Source organism: Lagopus muta, chromosome 20, assembly GCF_023343835.1.
Source record: "Lagopus muta isolate bLagMut1 chromosome 20, bLagMut1 primary, whole genome shotgun sequence".
In the NCBI taxonomy this organism is placed as follows: domain Eukaryota; kingdom Metazoa; phylum Chordata; class Aves; order Galliformes; family Phasianidae; genus Lagopus; species Lagopus muta.
The window spans coordinates 4,113,156-4,127,311 of record NC_064452.1 but is presented as its reverse complement, the minus strand read 5'-3'; the positions used below and the strand labels follow the sequence as shown (position 1 = coordinate 4,127,311).

General features: G+C 60.7%; 5 protein-coding genes and 2 non-coding genes across 10 annotated transcripts; 4 read left to right on the top strand and 3 right to left on the bottom strand.

Moving 5' to 3' along the window:
• Positions 1–29: 29 nt before the first annotated feature.
• On the bottom strand, positions 30–2,915 carry PROCA1 (protein interacting with cyclin A1). The gene is made up of 4 exons (XM_048966631.1): positions 2,635–2,915; positions 1,377–1,509; positions 1,159–1,293; positions 30–1,089 (listed from the first exon to the last, which is right to left on the bottom strand). The coding sequence occupies exons 1-4, from the start codon at positions 2,804–2,806 to the stop codon at positions 768–770; spliced, it is 762 nt and encodes a 253-aa protein (XP_048822588.1). The 5' UTR covers positions 2,807–2,915; the 3' UTR covers positions 30–767.
• Positions 2,916–2,918: 3 nt separating this feature from the next.
• On the top strand, positions 2,919–4,451 carry LOC125702849 (adenine phosphoribosyltransferase-like). The gene is made up of 5 exons (XM_048966632.1): positions 2,919–3,593; positions 3,684–3,777; positions 3,845–3,991; positions 4,069–4,164; positions 4,245–4,451. Exons 1-5 carry the CDS (start codon positions 3,426–3,428, stop codon positions 4,370–4,372), a joined length of 633 nt encoding a protein of 210 aa, XP_048822589.1. The 5' UTR covers positions 2,919–3,425; the 3' UTR covers positions 4,373–4,451.
• RAB34 (RAB34, member RAS oncogene family) lies at positions 4,425–7,129 on the bottom strand. 3 transcript variants are annotated; one of them, XM_048966629.1, is made up of 11 exons: positions 7,024–7,129; positions 6,305–6,421; positions 6,099–6,190; positions 5,772–5,837; positions 5,572–5,673; positions 5,430–5,494; positions 5,289–5,340; positions 5,096–5,177; positions 4,928–5,018; positions 4,735–4,842; positions 4,425–4,629 (listed from the first exon to the last, which is right to left on the bottom strand). In XM_048966629.1, exons 2-11 carry the CDS (start codon positions 6,356–6,358, stop codon positions 4,562–4,564), a joined length of 780 nt encoding a protein of 259 aa, XP_048822586.1. In that variant the 5' UTR covers positions 6,359–6,421; positions 7,024–7,129; the 3' UTR covers positions 4,425–4,561. The 3 variants fall into 3 exon arrangements, with proteins under 3 accessions (XP_048822586.1, XP_048822587.1, XP_048822585.1); XM_048966630.1 differs by having other exon boundaries at positions 6,956–7,099; XM_048966628.1 differs by having other exon boundaries at positions 6,969–7,099.
• Positions 7,130–7,233: 104 nt separating this feature from the next.
• On the top strand, positions 7,234–9,559 carry RPL23A (ribosomal protein L23a). 2 transcript variants are annotated; one of them, XM_048966694.1, is made up of 5 exons: positions 7,234–7,349; positions 7,722–7,902; positions 8,198–8,374; positions 8,704–8,773; positions 9,494–9,559. In XM_048966694.1, the coding sequence occupies exons 1-5, from the start codon at positions 7,325–7,327 to the stop codon at positions 9,506–9,508; spliced, it is 468 nt and encodes a 155-aa protein (XP_048822651.1). In that variant the 5' UTR covers positions 7,234–7,324; the 3' UTR covers positions 9,509–9,559. The 2 variants fall into 2 exon arrangements, with proteins under 2 accessions (XP_048822651.1, XP_048822652.1); XM_048966695.1 differs by having other exon boundaries at positions 8,704–9,559.
• Positions 8,028–8,100, top strand: LOC125703207 (small nucleolar RNA Z17). The gene has a single exon (XR_007380797.1). It is a non-coding gene; the product is annotated as a small nucleolar RNA Z17 (small nucleolar RNA).
• Positions 8,561–8,628, top strand: LOC125703206 (small nucleolar RNA SNORD42). The gene has a single exon (XR_007380796.1). It is a non-coding gene; the product is annotated as a small nucleolar RNA SNORD42 (small nucleolar RNA).
• A 2,712-nt stretch (positions 9,560–12,271) lies between the features above and the next one.
• On the bottom strand, positions 12,272–13,989 carry TLCD1 (TLC domain containing 1). The gene is made up of 4 exons (XM_048966785.1): positions 13,760–13,989; positions 13,498–13,580; positions 13,281–13,363; positions 12,272–12,978 (listed from the first exon to the last, which is right to left on the bottom strand). Exons 1-4 carry the CDS (start codon positions 13,954–13,956, stop codon positions 12,583–12,585), a joined length of 759 nt encoding a protein of 252 aa, XP_048822742.1. The 5' UTR covers positions 13,957–13,989; the 3' UTR covers positions 12,272–12,582.
• Between the last annotated feature and the right edge of the window lie 167 nt (positions 13,990–14,156).

Here is a 14,156-nt window from a genome sequence, read left to right as displayed (position 1 = left end):
GAAATGAGCAAGAACCGCAGCCCCGCTTCAACAAAGGGCTTTTTGCATGTAAATGCTCCTGAAGAATGGCAGCAGCACAGGGGACAAAGCAGACACTGAGCCATGCGCTCCCGTTTCGGGGCTGCCATCGCGATCTGCAGCCCCGCAAGGGTGGGATGGGGCCTCTGCCTGCCTGGGTGGGGGGCAGCCCTGCTATAACCTTCCGCTATTTTCTTTCTTTCTTTTTTATTTCATGAAATTCGATGGCAGGATTCTGACTGGGAGCAGCTCTTTACCGGAGCCATACTGAGGAGGGGCGGGGGGGGGGCTGACTGAGTGCTGTCGGCTCCTTTCCGGCCCTCTTTGTTTTTAGTTTTCCCAATTAAAAAGTTCTACTTTTGGGAAACTGCCTGAATCCGGCCTGTCTGTGCATCCTGCATCTGTGCTGTGCTCACAGCATCCCTGATGGGGCAGGAAGGGGAACGGCTCAGCCCTGTGCACTGCTGTGACTGCCATCCTCAGAGCCACAACCAGAGCCAGTGTGAGCGATGAGGTGCAGCTGGAGCCCACGTATCTCTTCCTCACACGGCCCTGCAGACCTTGGGTTCTTCCTTGCTGTCATACACCAGGACCAGACCCGTGTGTCGGATGGGCACCACTGCCCCATATCCCCCCTCTCTGGCCCCGCCGTGGCTCTCACCCCCCAGACCCCCAAGCACTTCAGTGGCTGCTCATTACCCACTTTATTCATTAACACAACCAGGGCCCCCACAGGGTGGGCGTGGGGCTCACGCTGCCTCAGTGTTGCTTTTCAGCCTCTTCTTTCTGTTCCTCTCCTTCCTCCTCCTCTTCCTGCTGCCCTGTCCCCCTGAGCTGGGGGCAATGGGGGGGATGGATGCGGCGTGGCTCAGCTCCCCAATTCCAGAAGGGCTCTTCTTCAAACTTTTCCCCTTCTTCCTCTTCTCCTTCATCCTTTTCCTCGCTTTCACAGCTGGGGGATCCAGGGGTTCCCCCCCAGGCCACGCCGCCCTGTCGATGAGCTCCCCACCAAACTCATACAGCACCGGCTCCTTGGGCACCGCCACGGCCACCGTGTTGTACGCCCTGCACCTGGGGACAGCGAGACAGCACGGGTCAGAGACAGCAACAGCAGATCCCAAACCAGGGGGTGTCACTCACCACACGTAGAGGTACGGCTGCACGCACTCCTCCTTGTAGGCAAACTCGAAGCACGGCACCTGGATGACGTTGAAGAACGCCTGTCCCACCACGCGCGACGCCGTGTCGTTCACCTGCTGCAGGCACTCCTTCAGCCTGCACCCAAAGGAGGGTCAGGAGGGGGAGAACCCCGCTGCCATCCCCCCCCAATCTCAACTATGGGGGTCAGGGCTGCTCACCGGCGGTCGCAGTCGCAGTGGCTGATGGTGTGCCAGCGCAGGTTGCGGTAACCGTAGCGGGAGGTGAAGGGGTGGATGACGTGCTGGCAGTGGTCATGGTCACGGCAGCAGCGGTCGGTGTCACGGTGCTCACCTGTGGGGTGAGGGCGAGGGTAGGGCTGGGGGGGGGGCTGCGTGCAGCTGGGATGGTGTTGGGATTGGGGATGGGGATGGGGGCTGCGCTGGGTGAGGATTGGGATCGGAAACGGTGGCAGGATGGAAAGGAGCAAGATTGGGGCTGGGATGGGGTCAGTTGAGATAGGGTCAGGATTTGGGCTTCAGTGGGATTGGGGGTTGGGATTGGGGCTGAGATGGAGTCGGATAGGGGCTGGGATGGGGTCAGATTTGGAGATGGGGTTGAGATTGGAGCTGGGATGAAATGATGGAGATGGATGTTGAGATGGATGATGTTGAGATGGAGTCAGGGATGAAAAGGGGTTGGGATCAGGGATGGGATGAGGTCAGGAATGGAAAGGAGCAGGATTGGAGCTGGGATGGAGTCAGGGATGAAATGGGGTAGGGATCAGAGATGGGATGAAGTCAGGGATGGAAAGGAGTAGTACTGGGGCTGGGATGGGGTCAGGGTTGAAATGGGGTCAGGATTTGGGCTTCAGTGGGATTGGGGGCTGGAATGGGGTTGGAATTGGGGATGAGATGAAATTGGATAAGGGATGGAATGGGGTCAGAGTTGGGGATGGGATCAGAGTTGGAGATGAGGTCAAGATCAGAGCTTGGATGGGGTCAGGGATGGGATAGGGTCACGGATGGAATGGGTTTGGGATTGGGGATGGGTGGCTGGAGAAGCCACATTGGGTAAGAATGGGGATCAGAACTGTACCAGAAATGGCACTGGGATCAGACTGGGATGAATGAGGGCAGGCAGCAGGATGGGGATTGGGGCTGGATCAGCACCACCCTGCTGATCAGGATGGAGTGGGTTGGGCTGGGATCGGTCTGAGATGAGCACCAGGATGGAGACCGGGCTGAGAGCAGAGTAAGGACTGGGTACGGAGCGTGTTGGACAGCAGCAGTAGGGGGATCGCTCTGGAGAGGGCTGGGAGAGGAGCAGCACGTGGGGAATAGGATAGCAGAGAGATGAATGGACAGGGACAAAGCTGGGGATAGGGGTGGAGATGGGTCCCCGGTTCTGTGCTGGGGAGCGGAGCAGCACTGGGGGGGTAGGTCTCACCATGGGGTGGGTTTAGGCACAGCTCCTTACCCAGCTGCTCGTAGCTGTCCGCGTTGCTCCCGGCGCCGCACCACAGCGTCCCGGGGTAGGTGAGACCTCGGCGGGCACGGGGCCGCCCCGACGGGGCCACTGCGGGGCTGGGGGCCGCCAACAGCGGGAGGAAGAGGAGGAGGGGGAGGAAGAGGCAGCGCGGGACGCACATGGCATCGCGGGGCCACCGCTGCTGCGGGGCCGCCTTATAGCGGAGCGCGGCACGGCACGGCCCGCCCACCGCGGGGCGGCACGGCTCGGCTCGGCTCGGCTCGGCTCGGCTCTGCCCCGCGGCAGCTCTGTCCATCCCCGTATCCCGGTGCCCGCGCATCAAGGCTGCCAGCTCCCCTCCCCGCCCGCTGCCAGCCCTCGGACGGAGCCCATTTGCAATCAGGACGCGGCGCCCGTCCCGTGGAGCGGCGCTTTGGCAGAGCTGGATGGTGCCCGAGTGTGGACGTGTGCGGCCTCGAGAAGTCCCAAATCTGCCTGTGGGGCTGCACCCCGAGCACCGCTCTGGCTCCTCCAAACCCCGCACCCGTGGGATGCCCACACAGCTCCCTGTGGGGATGTGCAGGGGGCTGGGGGTGTCACACCGGGACGGCTGTGAGCACAGCTCCCTGCTGGCCCCATCCCAGCTCCCCGCTGTCCCAAGGCGTTGGCGGGGGCCCAGAGCTACAGGGCAGCCCCCGCTCAGCTGTTGCTGTCTGTGACACTCCCCATGACGGTCCCACACTGGGTACAGAGCATGCGCAGGGACACCAACAGGGCGATCGGAGGGGACATTAAACCCTATGGGGTGTGAATTCACCCCTTGGCAAGCCAACAGCACCCTACGCATGGACCTGCGCCACGTCCCCGCTGCCCGGGAGAAAGGCTGGTACCTGGCACTGATGGCCCCCAACACCAAAGGTCCCCACTATGCATGGCTGGACCCGTCCCGGCTCTACTGCCATCCGCAAGTACCCAGTGACCACACGGGGGGCACCAAGGGGGTGGCACCGGGGGGGGGGCTGTGGGGACACCCAGCACCTCCATATCTACCTTCCCAGGGCTTGAAGGACTGCGTGACCGATCTGCTGCAACCCTTCCATGGAGATCCCATTGACCTGGTGGCCGGCATCGATGCCATGGGCTTCATTCTTGGTAAGGGGGGGATGCTGGGGGGGTCCCTGATTCTTGTCCCTATGGTGAGTGACAGTGCCATCCCCAGGTGCCGCCATGGCTGCCACGCTGCATAAAGGCTTCTTGGCCATCCGCAAAGCCGGGCACCTCTGCGTGGAGACGTTGGCAGAGCCCTACACCGACTATTCAGGTCGGGAGAAGGTGATGGAGGTGCGCACCGACACCGTAACACCGGGTGAGCTGAGCCCGTGGGGTGGGCACTCCTGCAGTGGGGTGACAATGGACGTAGGATACAGCTCTACCCCTCCCCAGGTATGCGCATCCTCCTGGTGGATCAGTGGGTGGAAACCGGGGGCACCATGCGAGCGGCCATCCAGCTGGTGGAGCGCCAAGGGGGGGTTGTGGCAGGTAGGATGGGCACCAGGGGGTGGGGGGAGCAGCCATAGGTGATGCAGGGGCTGACACTGAGCCCTCATTGCATCCTGCAGGCGTCGCAGCCATCTGCATCGAAGACAGCGAGGGAGGGCGGTGGATTCGGGAGCGCTACAAGTGTGCCCACTGCGTGCCCCCCCGCCTGCAGCCCCGCTTCGACCAACACCAGATGGGTTGGGAGTGAGGCTTGGCACCGCAACGGCTCCTCCTTCCCGCCCACCAGCCCGACGGCTTCCTTAAAAAGCATAAAAAAATCATTTTATTACAACGAAGGCTGGGGGTGTCCCTTCTGGGGGGGTTTGCATAGCTATGGGATGCCCCCACCCGCTGGGGCTGCTGCTCTTTGGTACGGAGATACGGGGTGCCGTGGGGCTCACTGGCAGCATTTGGGCTTCTTGCGGGGTGCTGACAGGTACAGGTCGCTCTCAGTGCTGCCAATGCCTGCAGGATGTAGGGGTTGGGGTTAGGGTTAGGGTTAGGGTTAGGGTTAGGGTTAGGTGGGTGGGTGGGGGGATAGCCACGGAGGGGGGGTTTGTGAGTACTCACGCACGGCATCGCCGATCCGCCGGGCACTGCCGCGTTCCAGCTCTGCCAACACACTGCTCTCAAAGGTCAGTGCTGCCACACGGAAGAAGAAATCCCTCACGTTCTCTCCTGCCCCATAGAAAAAGACTCCTGAGCTCCAGCGGGGGGTCATCACCTCGCCCCCATCCCCCTCCAGCTTTGGCCATGTCCCAACCTGTGAGTGAGGACACAGCCCAGAACTCTGCCTGCATCTCCTGGGCCACTTTGAGCGCATCCTTCTCCATCTGGCTGTACTGCGCCGGTGTCTGCCAAGGGAGCAAGGGTGGGCAATGGGGACGGCCCCACGGCACAGGGAAAGCCCACGGGAGGGGGACACACTCACGCTCAGGTCCTTCTTGGAGCCCACCAGGAAGAGGATGACGTTGGAGGGATCGTTCTCCTTCAAGGCGTCTGCCAACCACTGCCTGTGGGGCCACATCGCCATGCTGCCGAGCGCTGCCCTCTCGTTTGCACAGAGGAGGTGACACCAACCCCACAGCCACCTCCAGGCCCACTGTATCCCACGTGCCACCTACCGTGTGTGGTCCAGGGATGCCACATCATTGACATCAAAGACGATGACGATGGCTGTTGGGGGGGGATGAAGTGAGCTATGGGGACGGAAGTGGTCGGAGGGGACGTGGGGATGGTTGGTGGGGATTTGGGGGGGGTCTCACCCTGTGCTCCCCGGTAGTAGGTGGAGGCGATGCACTTGAAGCGCTCCTGCCCAGCCGTGTCCCATCTGGGTGGGTGGTAGGGGGGGGTCAGCAGGGGCTTGTTGTGTGGAGGGGGGGATGATACAACACCAGTGCTACTCACAGCTGCAGGCTGAAGGGCACCCCCAGCACCTCAAAGCGCTCCATCTCAAAGTCCACCCCAATGGTCGCCTTGTAGTTCTTGTCAAAGGTGTCCTTGCAAAAACTGTTGGCGGGGGGATCGAGCAGGATGAGCGTCAGCCCTGGGAGGGGGGAGGGTCCTCCCACTGCAGCCCCCCCCAGCATCCCTTCCATCAGGGTTACCGGTTGATGAGGCAGGTCTTCCCCACCGCCAGGTCCCCCACCACGATGATCTTGGAGATCTTGAAGCTGTGGGAGCACAGACATTGCAGGAAGGGGGGGCACACAGTCGGCTCCCGGGATAAGCACCGCTTTGGGGGACCACCCGCACCCCCTTGCAGCACAACACCCCCCATTTCTCCGCCCCTCCCCTCAACCCCCCCCGCCGCATTCCTGTGCCGTGACGCAGCCCTGCAGCGCCGCAGCCACGCGGCGTCTTCCTGCCGGGACCCCCCAGTTTGTGTAGGGCGGACAACCTCATGGACCTCCCCGTCCCCATCCCAGCCTCACCCCACAGTGCCCGTCCGCTGCTCCTGGCAGGCGCTGGTCACACTGGAATGGAATTCGGGGCGGGTGTGCAGGGCGGCCTCCTTCCGAAAGCACTGCCGTGTGTGTTTGGGGGGATGGGGGGGGGGGGGGGGGGAAACAAAGGGGACCCAGTGAGGCTGTGGGTCGGGGAGGCCTCCCCCCCCGGGTGCTGTCCCTTCCCCACTCACCTGTGGCAGATCGGCCACCACCCTGTCCCTGCGCACCGGGGCCAGCACGTTCATGGTGCCCCACGGCCGGAGGGATGGGATGGGCGGGATGGAGCGGGGCTGAGGGAACCGCTAGGCCTGCAGAGATGGGGTGGGATGGGGGGAGCGGTGCTGTGGCTGTGTCCCAGATCCTGATGTCACCACGTCCCCAAGTTCTGCTGTCTCCGTGTCCCCAAGTCCCACTGTCCCCATGTCCCCAAACTGTGCTGTCTCCACATCCCCAAATCCCGCTGTTCCCCATATCTCCAAATCCCACTGCCCCCTTGTCCCCACATCCCACTGTCCCCAATTTTCTCTGTCCCCATGTCCCCAAATTATGCTGTCTCCATGTCCCCAGGTCCCATGTCTCACTGTCCCCAAATCCCACTGTACCTGTGTCTCTAAGTCCTGCTATCCCCAGGTCCCACCATCCCCACGTCCCCAAACCCCACCATCCCCACATCCCCGCAGATCCTGCTGTCCCCGTGTGCCCACGTCCCGCTGTCCCCATGTAAAGCATCCCGGAAGGCGCCCATCCCCACGTCCCCACCTCTCCCCATCCCACTTATCCCCACGTCCCCCCGGGTGCCACTCCGGCACACAGCCGTCTCCCCGTCCCAGCTGTCCCCGTACTCCGGCGCCGCACCCCGGGGTTTCGCTGTCCCTCCTCCCAGCTGTCCCCTGTCCCCTCCCGGCGGTACCGAGGGGCGATCCCCGTTCCCCCGCCCCTCCGGCTCCGCTCGGTGCTCAGCGCCGCACACTCCGCCCCGGAGGCATCGGCGTCCACGCCCCGCCCCGACCCGGGAGGGGGACCGGGACTACAACTCCCATGATGCCCCGCGGGGGGCGCGATGTGCGCACGCGCAACAGAGGCCCCTCCCCCAAGACTACCCTTCCCGGCAAGCCCCGCTGCGAGACGGAAGGGAAATCTCGCGAGGTTTGGAACTAATAAGCCCGTGCGGCGCGGCGAGGGAAGCCCCTTTCGGCTCCTGGCTGCCCAAGATGGCGCCCAAAGCGAAGAAGGAGGGTGAGGGCGGGCGGACGTGGTGGGCTCTGAGGAGGGCGGGCGCCGGGCTACGAGGCCCCGCGGGGTGCGGTGGGGCTGTGGGGGGTCGGGCTGAGGGGATCGCGGGGTGCTGGAGGGCCGCGGGGCGGCGCTGGTCCGCGGGCACGTGGAGGGCACGGGGGAGGCCCACAGCGGCCGGCCTGGGCTGGTTACATGAGGGCAGAGGGGAGAACTCAGCCGGGTTCTTGTGAACGAGGCACTCGCTGCCTGAGGAGCGGTTTGGGCACAGATCGCCCGTCGGGGTGCCTCGTGAGGAGATGCGGCCCGCTGCGGCAGGCGGGGGGGCTGCTGGGCACGCAGACCTGCTTTGCGCTGACTGAGGTGTTGTCACAGCCGTGCCGCCCAAGACGGAGGCGAAGGCCAAAGCGCTGAAGGCCAAGAAGGCCGTCCTGAAAGGAGTCCACAGCCATAAGAAGAAGAAGATCCGCACGTCGCCCACCTTCAGGAGGCCCAAGACCCTGCGCCTGCGGCGGCAGCCCAAATACCCCCGGAAGAGCGCCCCGAGGAGAAACAAGTACGTGGGGTGGTGGGCCTGGCAGGGCTTTGTGTGTGGGGATGGCCCCTCTGCACATCCCACGGTAAGGCCTTGCCCATGTGCTGCCTTTGGAGCTGAGCCACATTTTCACTGCAAAGCATCGGGGTGCAAGTGATGATTTCAAGCGACCAAAGCCTGAGAGTTTGTGATTAGAGCTTTTTTGGTAACTGATGTACCCCGGATACTTCTAGATGATAACTGATATTTTAAAACTCCTGATGTATACACACAGCTTCTGCAATCCTTTTTTAAGCTGAGGCAATCTTTCTTGCAGGCTTGACCATTATGCCATTATCAAGTTCCCTTTGACCACAGAATCGGCAATGAAAAAGATAGAGGATAACAATACTCTTGTTTTCATCGTCGATGTCAAGGCAAACAAGCACCAGATCAAACAGGCAGTCAAGAAGCTGTATGATATCGATGTGGCCAAGGTCAACACCTTGATAAGGTAAGGGGGAGAGCAGTCACCGTTGTAGGAAATTTGGACATGTGTGAGTATGGAATTAAACTCTGTGGTGTTCTCAGTGCTAAAGCTGTGATAAATAAAATCTAATGACTGAACACATCGTAGTGGGAGTTTAAAGTGGTGTTATGTCAGAAAGTTGGCTTCTTCTGGGAGTCCTGCAGGATTTCTGTGCAGATGATGTGAACAATTTTTTACCTCTGAGTAAACTGATGTTTCCAAAGGAACCACTGATGCACACCGTTACAATAGGAATGTGGAATAGGTTGGAGGATTTGTGTGCCTCAGTACTGACACCTCCTGTTCCACTCTAGGCCTGATGGGGAGAAGAAGGCTTACGTCCGACTGGCTCCCGACTACGATGCCCTGGATGTGGCCAACAAGGTGAGCGATATTTGAAGCTGTCAGCTCCCATCTGCTGCCTCAAATTTGCTGTACCTCCTTCTTGGTGTGCACGTGAGGCACTTGTGCTTAGAGCACGCCAGTGCTGCTGCGGAGTAGTTTGCAGTTAAGTAGGATCGTAGGGTGGTTAAGCAAGAACAAATGCTGTCTGATAAAACCTTGTTCTGCCTGTATGAGGTCAGGGGAGTTACTGACAGAGCTGCAGTTCTTCCTCTCCTCCAGGGAGGGGCTCCACTCCACAGGGCTGCGTGAATTTTAAAGTACTGAGGAGGATGCAGAAACTGCCTCAGGGTGAAGTGGTGCCTGTTCTAATAGTGTTCACAGACAGAGACGTTGGCAGCGCTCCTCAGAAAGGAGAACGTGCTGTCACAAGCACTGCTAGGGCCTGGGTGAGGGATTGCTGCTGTGCAGGTGGCTCTGCTGCTGGAAATGGCCAGGTGGTTTGGTCCTTGATGGCTGTGGGAAGCAGGAGGCTGTGGTGTTAGGTGTTGGAGGTGGGGAAGGTGGCTGTAAGGATTAACATGAGAGTCACAGTGGAGCAGATGAATACATCAGCTGTGTGAGGCACTGGGCGAGTCTGGTAGGAAGAAACATGTTTCCAGAGGAAGGAATCCTGGGGAGATGCAGCTGCGTCAGTGATGGTGGAGGCTCTGCCTTTCTGCCACCATAACATCTGTTTTAACATCTTTTGCTTCTTTCCAGATTGGAATCATCTAAACTGCATCTACCAAGGACTGTACAGACAGGATAATAAACCCTGTAAAACCACTGAGGGGCTCTTTGTGTTTTGTGACTACGTAGCCCATGCAGGAGAGCTCCCAGGAAACTGTTGAGGCTTCATTTCAGTAAACAGTGTCCCTCCCTCCCTCCTGCTGAGGCACTTGGCAGAAGCTGGCTGCTCTGAGAGGCTCACAGCGCTGGCCCACACCTCACACTTCATTGCTGGGCTCTCCTGCATCACTGACATGTTCTCTGCCTGCTGTGGGTAAACATCAGTGAGCTGGCACTCCCCTGAATTGCAAATCGCTCTGTTTACATCAGTAGGATTTCAGAATAATGCGTTTTGCTGCGTAATTATTCATACCTGTTTGTGGTGCTGGTTCTCAGCATCCTCCAGACTGCCTTGTGGAGCGTGCCACAAGCTGCTCAGTGCCCAGGAACAGGCAGGTACAAACTGCAGCAGAATGTGTGCGTGGTTCTCAACTTCTATCACCTGTTAGCTTAGGCTGCAGGTTTCTCTGGACAAAGCCCTCAGGCAAACCCAATCAAGTGCTTAGTGTAGTTGCTTTTTTTTCTTTATTTCTGGCATGATCCATGCTCCCCTCGCTGCTGCGTGTGAATCGCAGCCTGCTTTCTCTGACACGGTTCCTGTTGTGCTGCCTGTGACCTTGCTGAGTTTGCTGTCCTCACCAGGGCTGTTTATAGACTAGCTGCTGTTGTTGCCTTGGCAGTCGTTTATTTCCTCAACCAGCTTTTTGGAGCGCTTGGAGAGTCGCAGGAATGTGGAGCACTGGGTGAGGAGGAAGTAGATGGGAAGCGTGGATAAGCCTGTAGGAATACTTAGCATGAAGTGTGTAGTTTGGCTTTAGGGAAGAAAGCTGTGACCAAATATTGACTGGGGCAGTTGAATTTTTGGGTGGTGGGACACCAGGTTCCCTTCATGCCTTCTGGGAGTGCTGGAATCCTGAGCTCAGTAATGGTGAATGGCGAGGGGAGGCTGTTCTGGTTGCTGCTGCTTTGGAGACTGGATAAAGATCTGCTGTGGGCTGAGCTGCACAGCACTGCAGGGACCTGGGTCAGATGTTCCTTCTGGCTTTTGGAAGCCACCTGCCTAAAACTCCTGCCTGTGGCCTCAGCGCTGTGGAAAGGGGACAAGCAGCATAAGGGGCTCTGTAGGTATTAGCCGAGCCCTGTGCCTCATCTTTAGCTGAGCTGCAGTTACCCCTCTGAGTAAAATGAGTTCTTTTTGGAGAGCCTTATCCATGGAGTGAGGAGCAGGTATGTGCTGCAGCCCTCCGTGGCCATGTGGAGGCTGGGCTGGGGAGGATTTCACTTCAGCATGACTTGCAATCTGCCCTGACCCTGCCTCAGCTTAGCCTGATGGCTGCATCTGGCTGGCACTCAGTGTGCATCTTCCCTGTGCTTGCTTCTTGCTCTGGGCTGGCAGCCAGCCTGACCCACAGCTGCCCCAGTGCTGTTGTACAGCTGGAGGATAGGGAAAGCTTGGTCATCCCTGAGCCTTCTACGCTGCTGCAGTGGTGTGAGCATGGGCTGATCACTGTGCTGGGAGAAGAGAGAGGGGGAAGGTGATCAGCAGGGAGAACAGTAGGAGTTAACTGTGCAGTGTTTACAGGTTGAGTTGGTGCTTCAGCTGCAGATAGGAAGATGAGGCGTAGTGGTTGGGATGTTTTAGTGGTAGAGCTGGGACCTGCTGGGGCAGGAAGAGACCCTGCAGCTCAGCTCAGGGCCTGCTTGCTTCTGTTCTGGCACTGAGCAGGGAGGGGGTGAGTGAAGTGGTTGGTTTGGAATGTGAGTAGATTCCCACCCAGCCCATGTGTGATCCCACACTTTGCATCTCCCCTCTGGCTGCTGGGCTGCTCCTGCCATGCAGCCCCCTGTGCCAGCTACAAAACCAGTGCCCTCTGGGTGTACCTGGCACTGTGGGGCTTTCCCAGCCATCTGGAGGTGGGCTGAGTCCCCCCTGCTTCCACTCCACCTGCAGCACCGTGTCCACGTGAGCTGGGGATGGTGTGGGTAAGCACTGATCCTGCCTTGGAGCAGGGGTTGGACAGGAGTCCCTCTAAGCCCTGCTGCTTATACCAGTCCAGGGTGATCCTGGAGCTGTCACATCAGCAGGATTTGCCTTCCTAACACACTGGTTTTCCACAGGACTGCCTGGGCTAGCTTTGGCCCTGCTGCCCTAGAGAGCTGCACCCCTGCTTCCAGAGGGGCCGCTGCCACTGCAGTCAGTCTGGTGTGCTCGTAGGGGGCTGGAACTGCACAGTGCTGGTGATGGCAACCCCGGGGGGACTGAGTGTGCAGCAATCTTCCAGGAAGAGCTGTGGCCTCACATGGTCTTCCCATGCCAGCTCCACTTCACGTGGCTGCCGGGTGAGTCATGCAGCCCAGCCAGGCTCTGTGCCGCCAGCCCAGAGACAGGAGGGTTGGGGACTGCAGTGGGGCTCAGCACCACTCCTGCTGCCCTCATCTGTGCCCCACGTCCCCACACCTGCTCCTTGCACAGCCCCAGGGCTGAGGGATGTCAAGCACTGAGGGATCTCTGGAAAAACAAATGAACAGAGGGGGATCGGTCTGTGGGAGCGCTAGGACCAAGCATCCCTGGGGGCTCCCTAAACCCAAGTGAGTTGCAGAACTGCATCCTCTCCAGGGAGCTGGGATAACGTCTTTTCCCATGCTCCCACCTCATCATCCTTCCCCCCAGCACCATTCTACCCCACACAAGAGCCAGCTGAGGCATGCTGCGGCAGCAGTAACCAGACCCATTTAATGCACAGCACACCCAACACCACCACGGGTGAGGCTCAGCCCTTCCCTCACAGACGCTCCTGGCCGCGCTGGCGCAGAAGCCGGCTTGGGCTGCGACTCCATCGACCGTGCCCCCAGCTTTGGTGGCATCCCCACGGCTCGGCGAGGCTGTCGGGCTGGTTCCAGCAGGGTACAGCTTATAGGCAGCAGAGCGGGTGAACGCAGAGCCCGCAGCCAAGGAGCGAGCCCTAAGGCACATAGAGCAGGTACGGAGAGCCCCGGTCCCCAGCGCGCGTGCGGCTCACTCAGTCAATGAGGAACTTCTCACCATCCACATCTCTCCCAGCGGATCCCTTACGCAGGGAGGGGAAGAAATCAGAGCGCAGGAGGCGGGAGAAATACATGAGGATCATGGCGTCGAGCAGCAGGAGGTTGGCCATCAGGAAGGCGCCCTGGCCCTGCACCTCCACGTAGCGCACGAAGTACCAGGTGAGGTAGGCCTGGGGCGCCAGGCGGAAGGCGAAGTACATCACCAGGTTGACGTACTTGTTGGCCTCGTAGAGCGCCGGGGAAGGCACGTTGCTCATCTTCAGCAGCATGCGGATGGTGAGAAAGATGTTGCTCACCTCCACCAGCAGCAGAAGCATCGCCGCCACCAGGAAGCGGCCCGTGATGATGAGTGAGACGAAGGCAGAGATGGCCTGCAGAGGGGGGCACAGCGAGGTCAGCACCCTACGCCCTGCACACCTCCCTGTGAGATCCTACAACCCTTAAAGCATCCAAGCCAGTCCCAGGAGCTGCTTCCCCCAGGACCGACGGTGCTGGGAAGCTCTGCCCTCCCAGCCTGGCTGTCTCCAGCCGCTGGCAGCCGTCCTGCCTGCTGCCTGCACAACCCACCTGGCAGGCAGGGTGAGGCATGGGCAGAGCTCCCGGCAGGCTGAGCCCTGGGGTGGCATGTCACCTCCCCACAGGGCAGCGTCACTTTCCCTACAGCCACACTCACCATGGCATGGTGCACCAGGTACTCCCAGGATGAGCGGGACTGCTGGTTGAAGATGATGTCAAGGCTGTCGTGGATGAAGTAGCCTGCAAGGTAAGAGAAGAGCGGGAGTGGGAAGGGGGAGAAGAAGGGACTCGGGGTGCCTGCAGGGAGAGCTATACCCAGGGGGGTCCCTCCTGCTGGTGGAGGCGCAGAGGCCCCGGACCAAGTGAGCGCTCACCTGAGGAGAAGCAGACCAGCAGGTGCCCTGAGACGCTGTATCCGTCCTGGATGTCGGAGAGCAGCTCCGGGGACTGCCAAAGGCTGCGGGGAGGGAAACGGGGTGAGGCCGAGCGCTGCTGTGGGGGTTCGGTCCTAAGACCCCAGTCCTGCCACGGGGCGCAGGGAGGAAGCGGGCGATGTTTCGCACTCCCGGGCTGTGGGAGAGCCGTGCGCGGGCTGCCCACGGCATCACCCCCCGAGCTCCCATCCACCCCCGATACCTGAGTAGGGCCCACAGCCCGGCGAGCACGGAATGTGCGAAGGAAACGAGGAGGTTCCTCCAACGCCAAACGCGCCCGGGTCGGCTCCTCACGGCTGCGGGTCGGGGCAGGGCCAGAGCCGCCCGCCTCAGCGCCCCGAACAAAGCCACGCTGCCGCCCACTAGGGCGGCCGACGGCGCCCGCCAGCCCGGGCCCATCGCGCCCAGCTCCGGGGCACGGCGCGGGGCGCGCGGCGGCGCGGGCTGCCGGGCGCGGGGCGGGGCCGCCAAGGGGCGGGGCCACGAGAAAGAGAGGCGGGGCTTCGCCTGCGGACACGCCCATCGGCAGCTCTGCGCATGTGCGTGGGGATTGCGCGCAATCTGGGCGAGTGGGTGCAGCACACGCGTGTGCAAGGCAG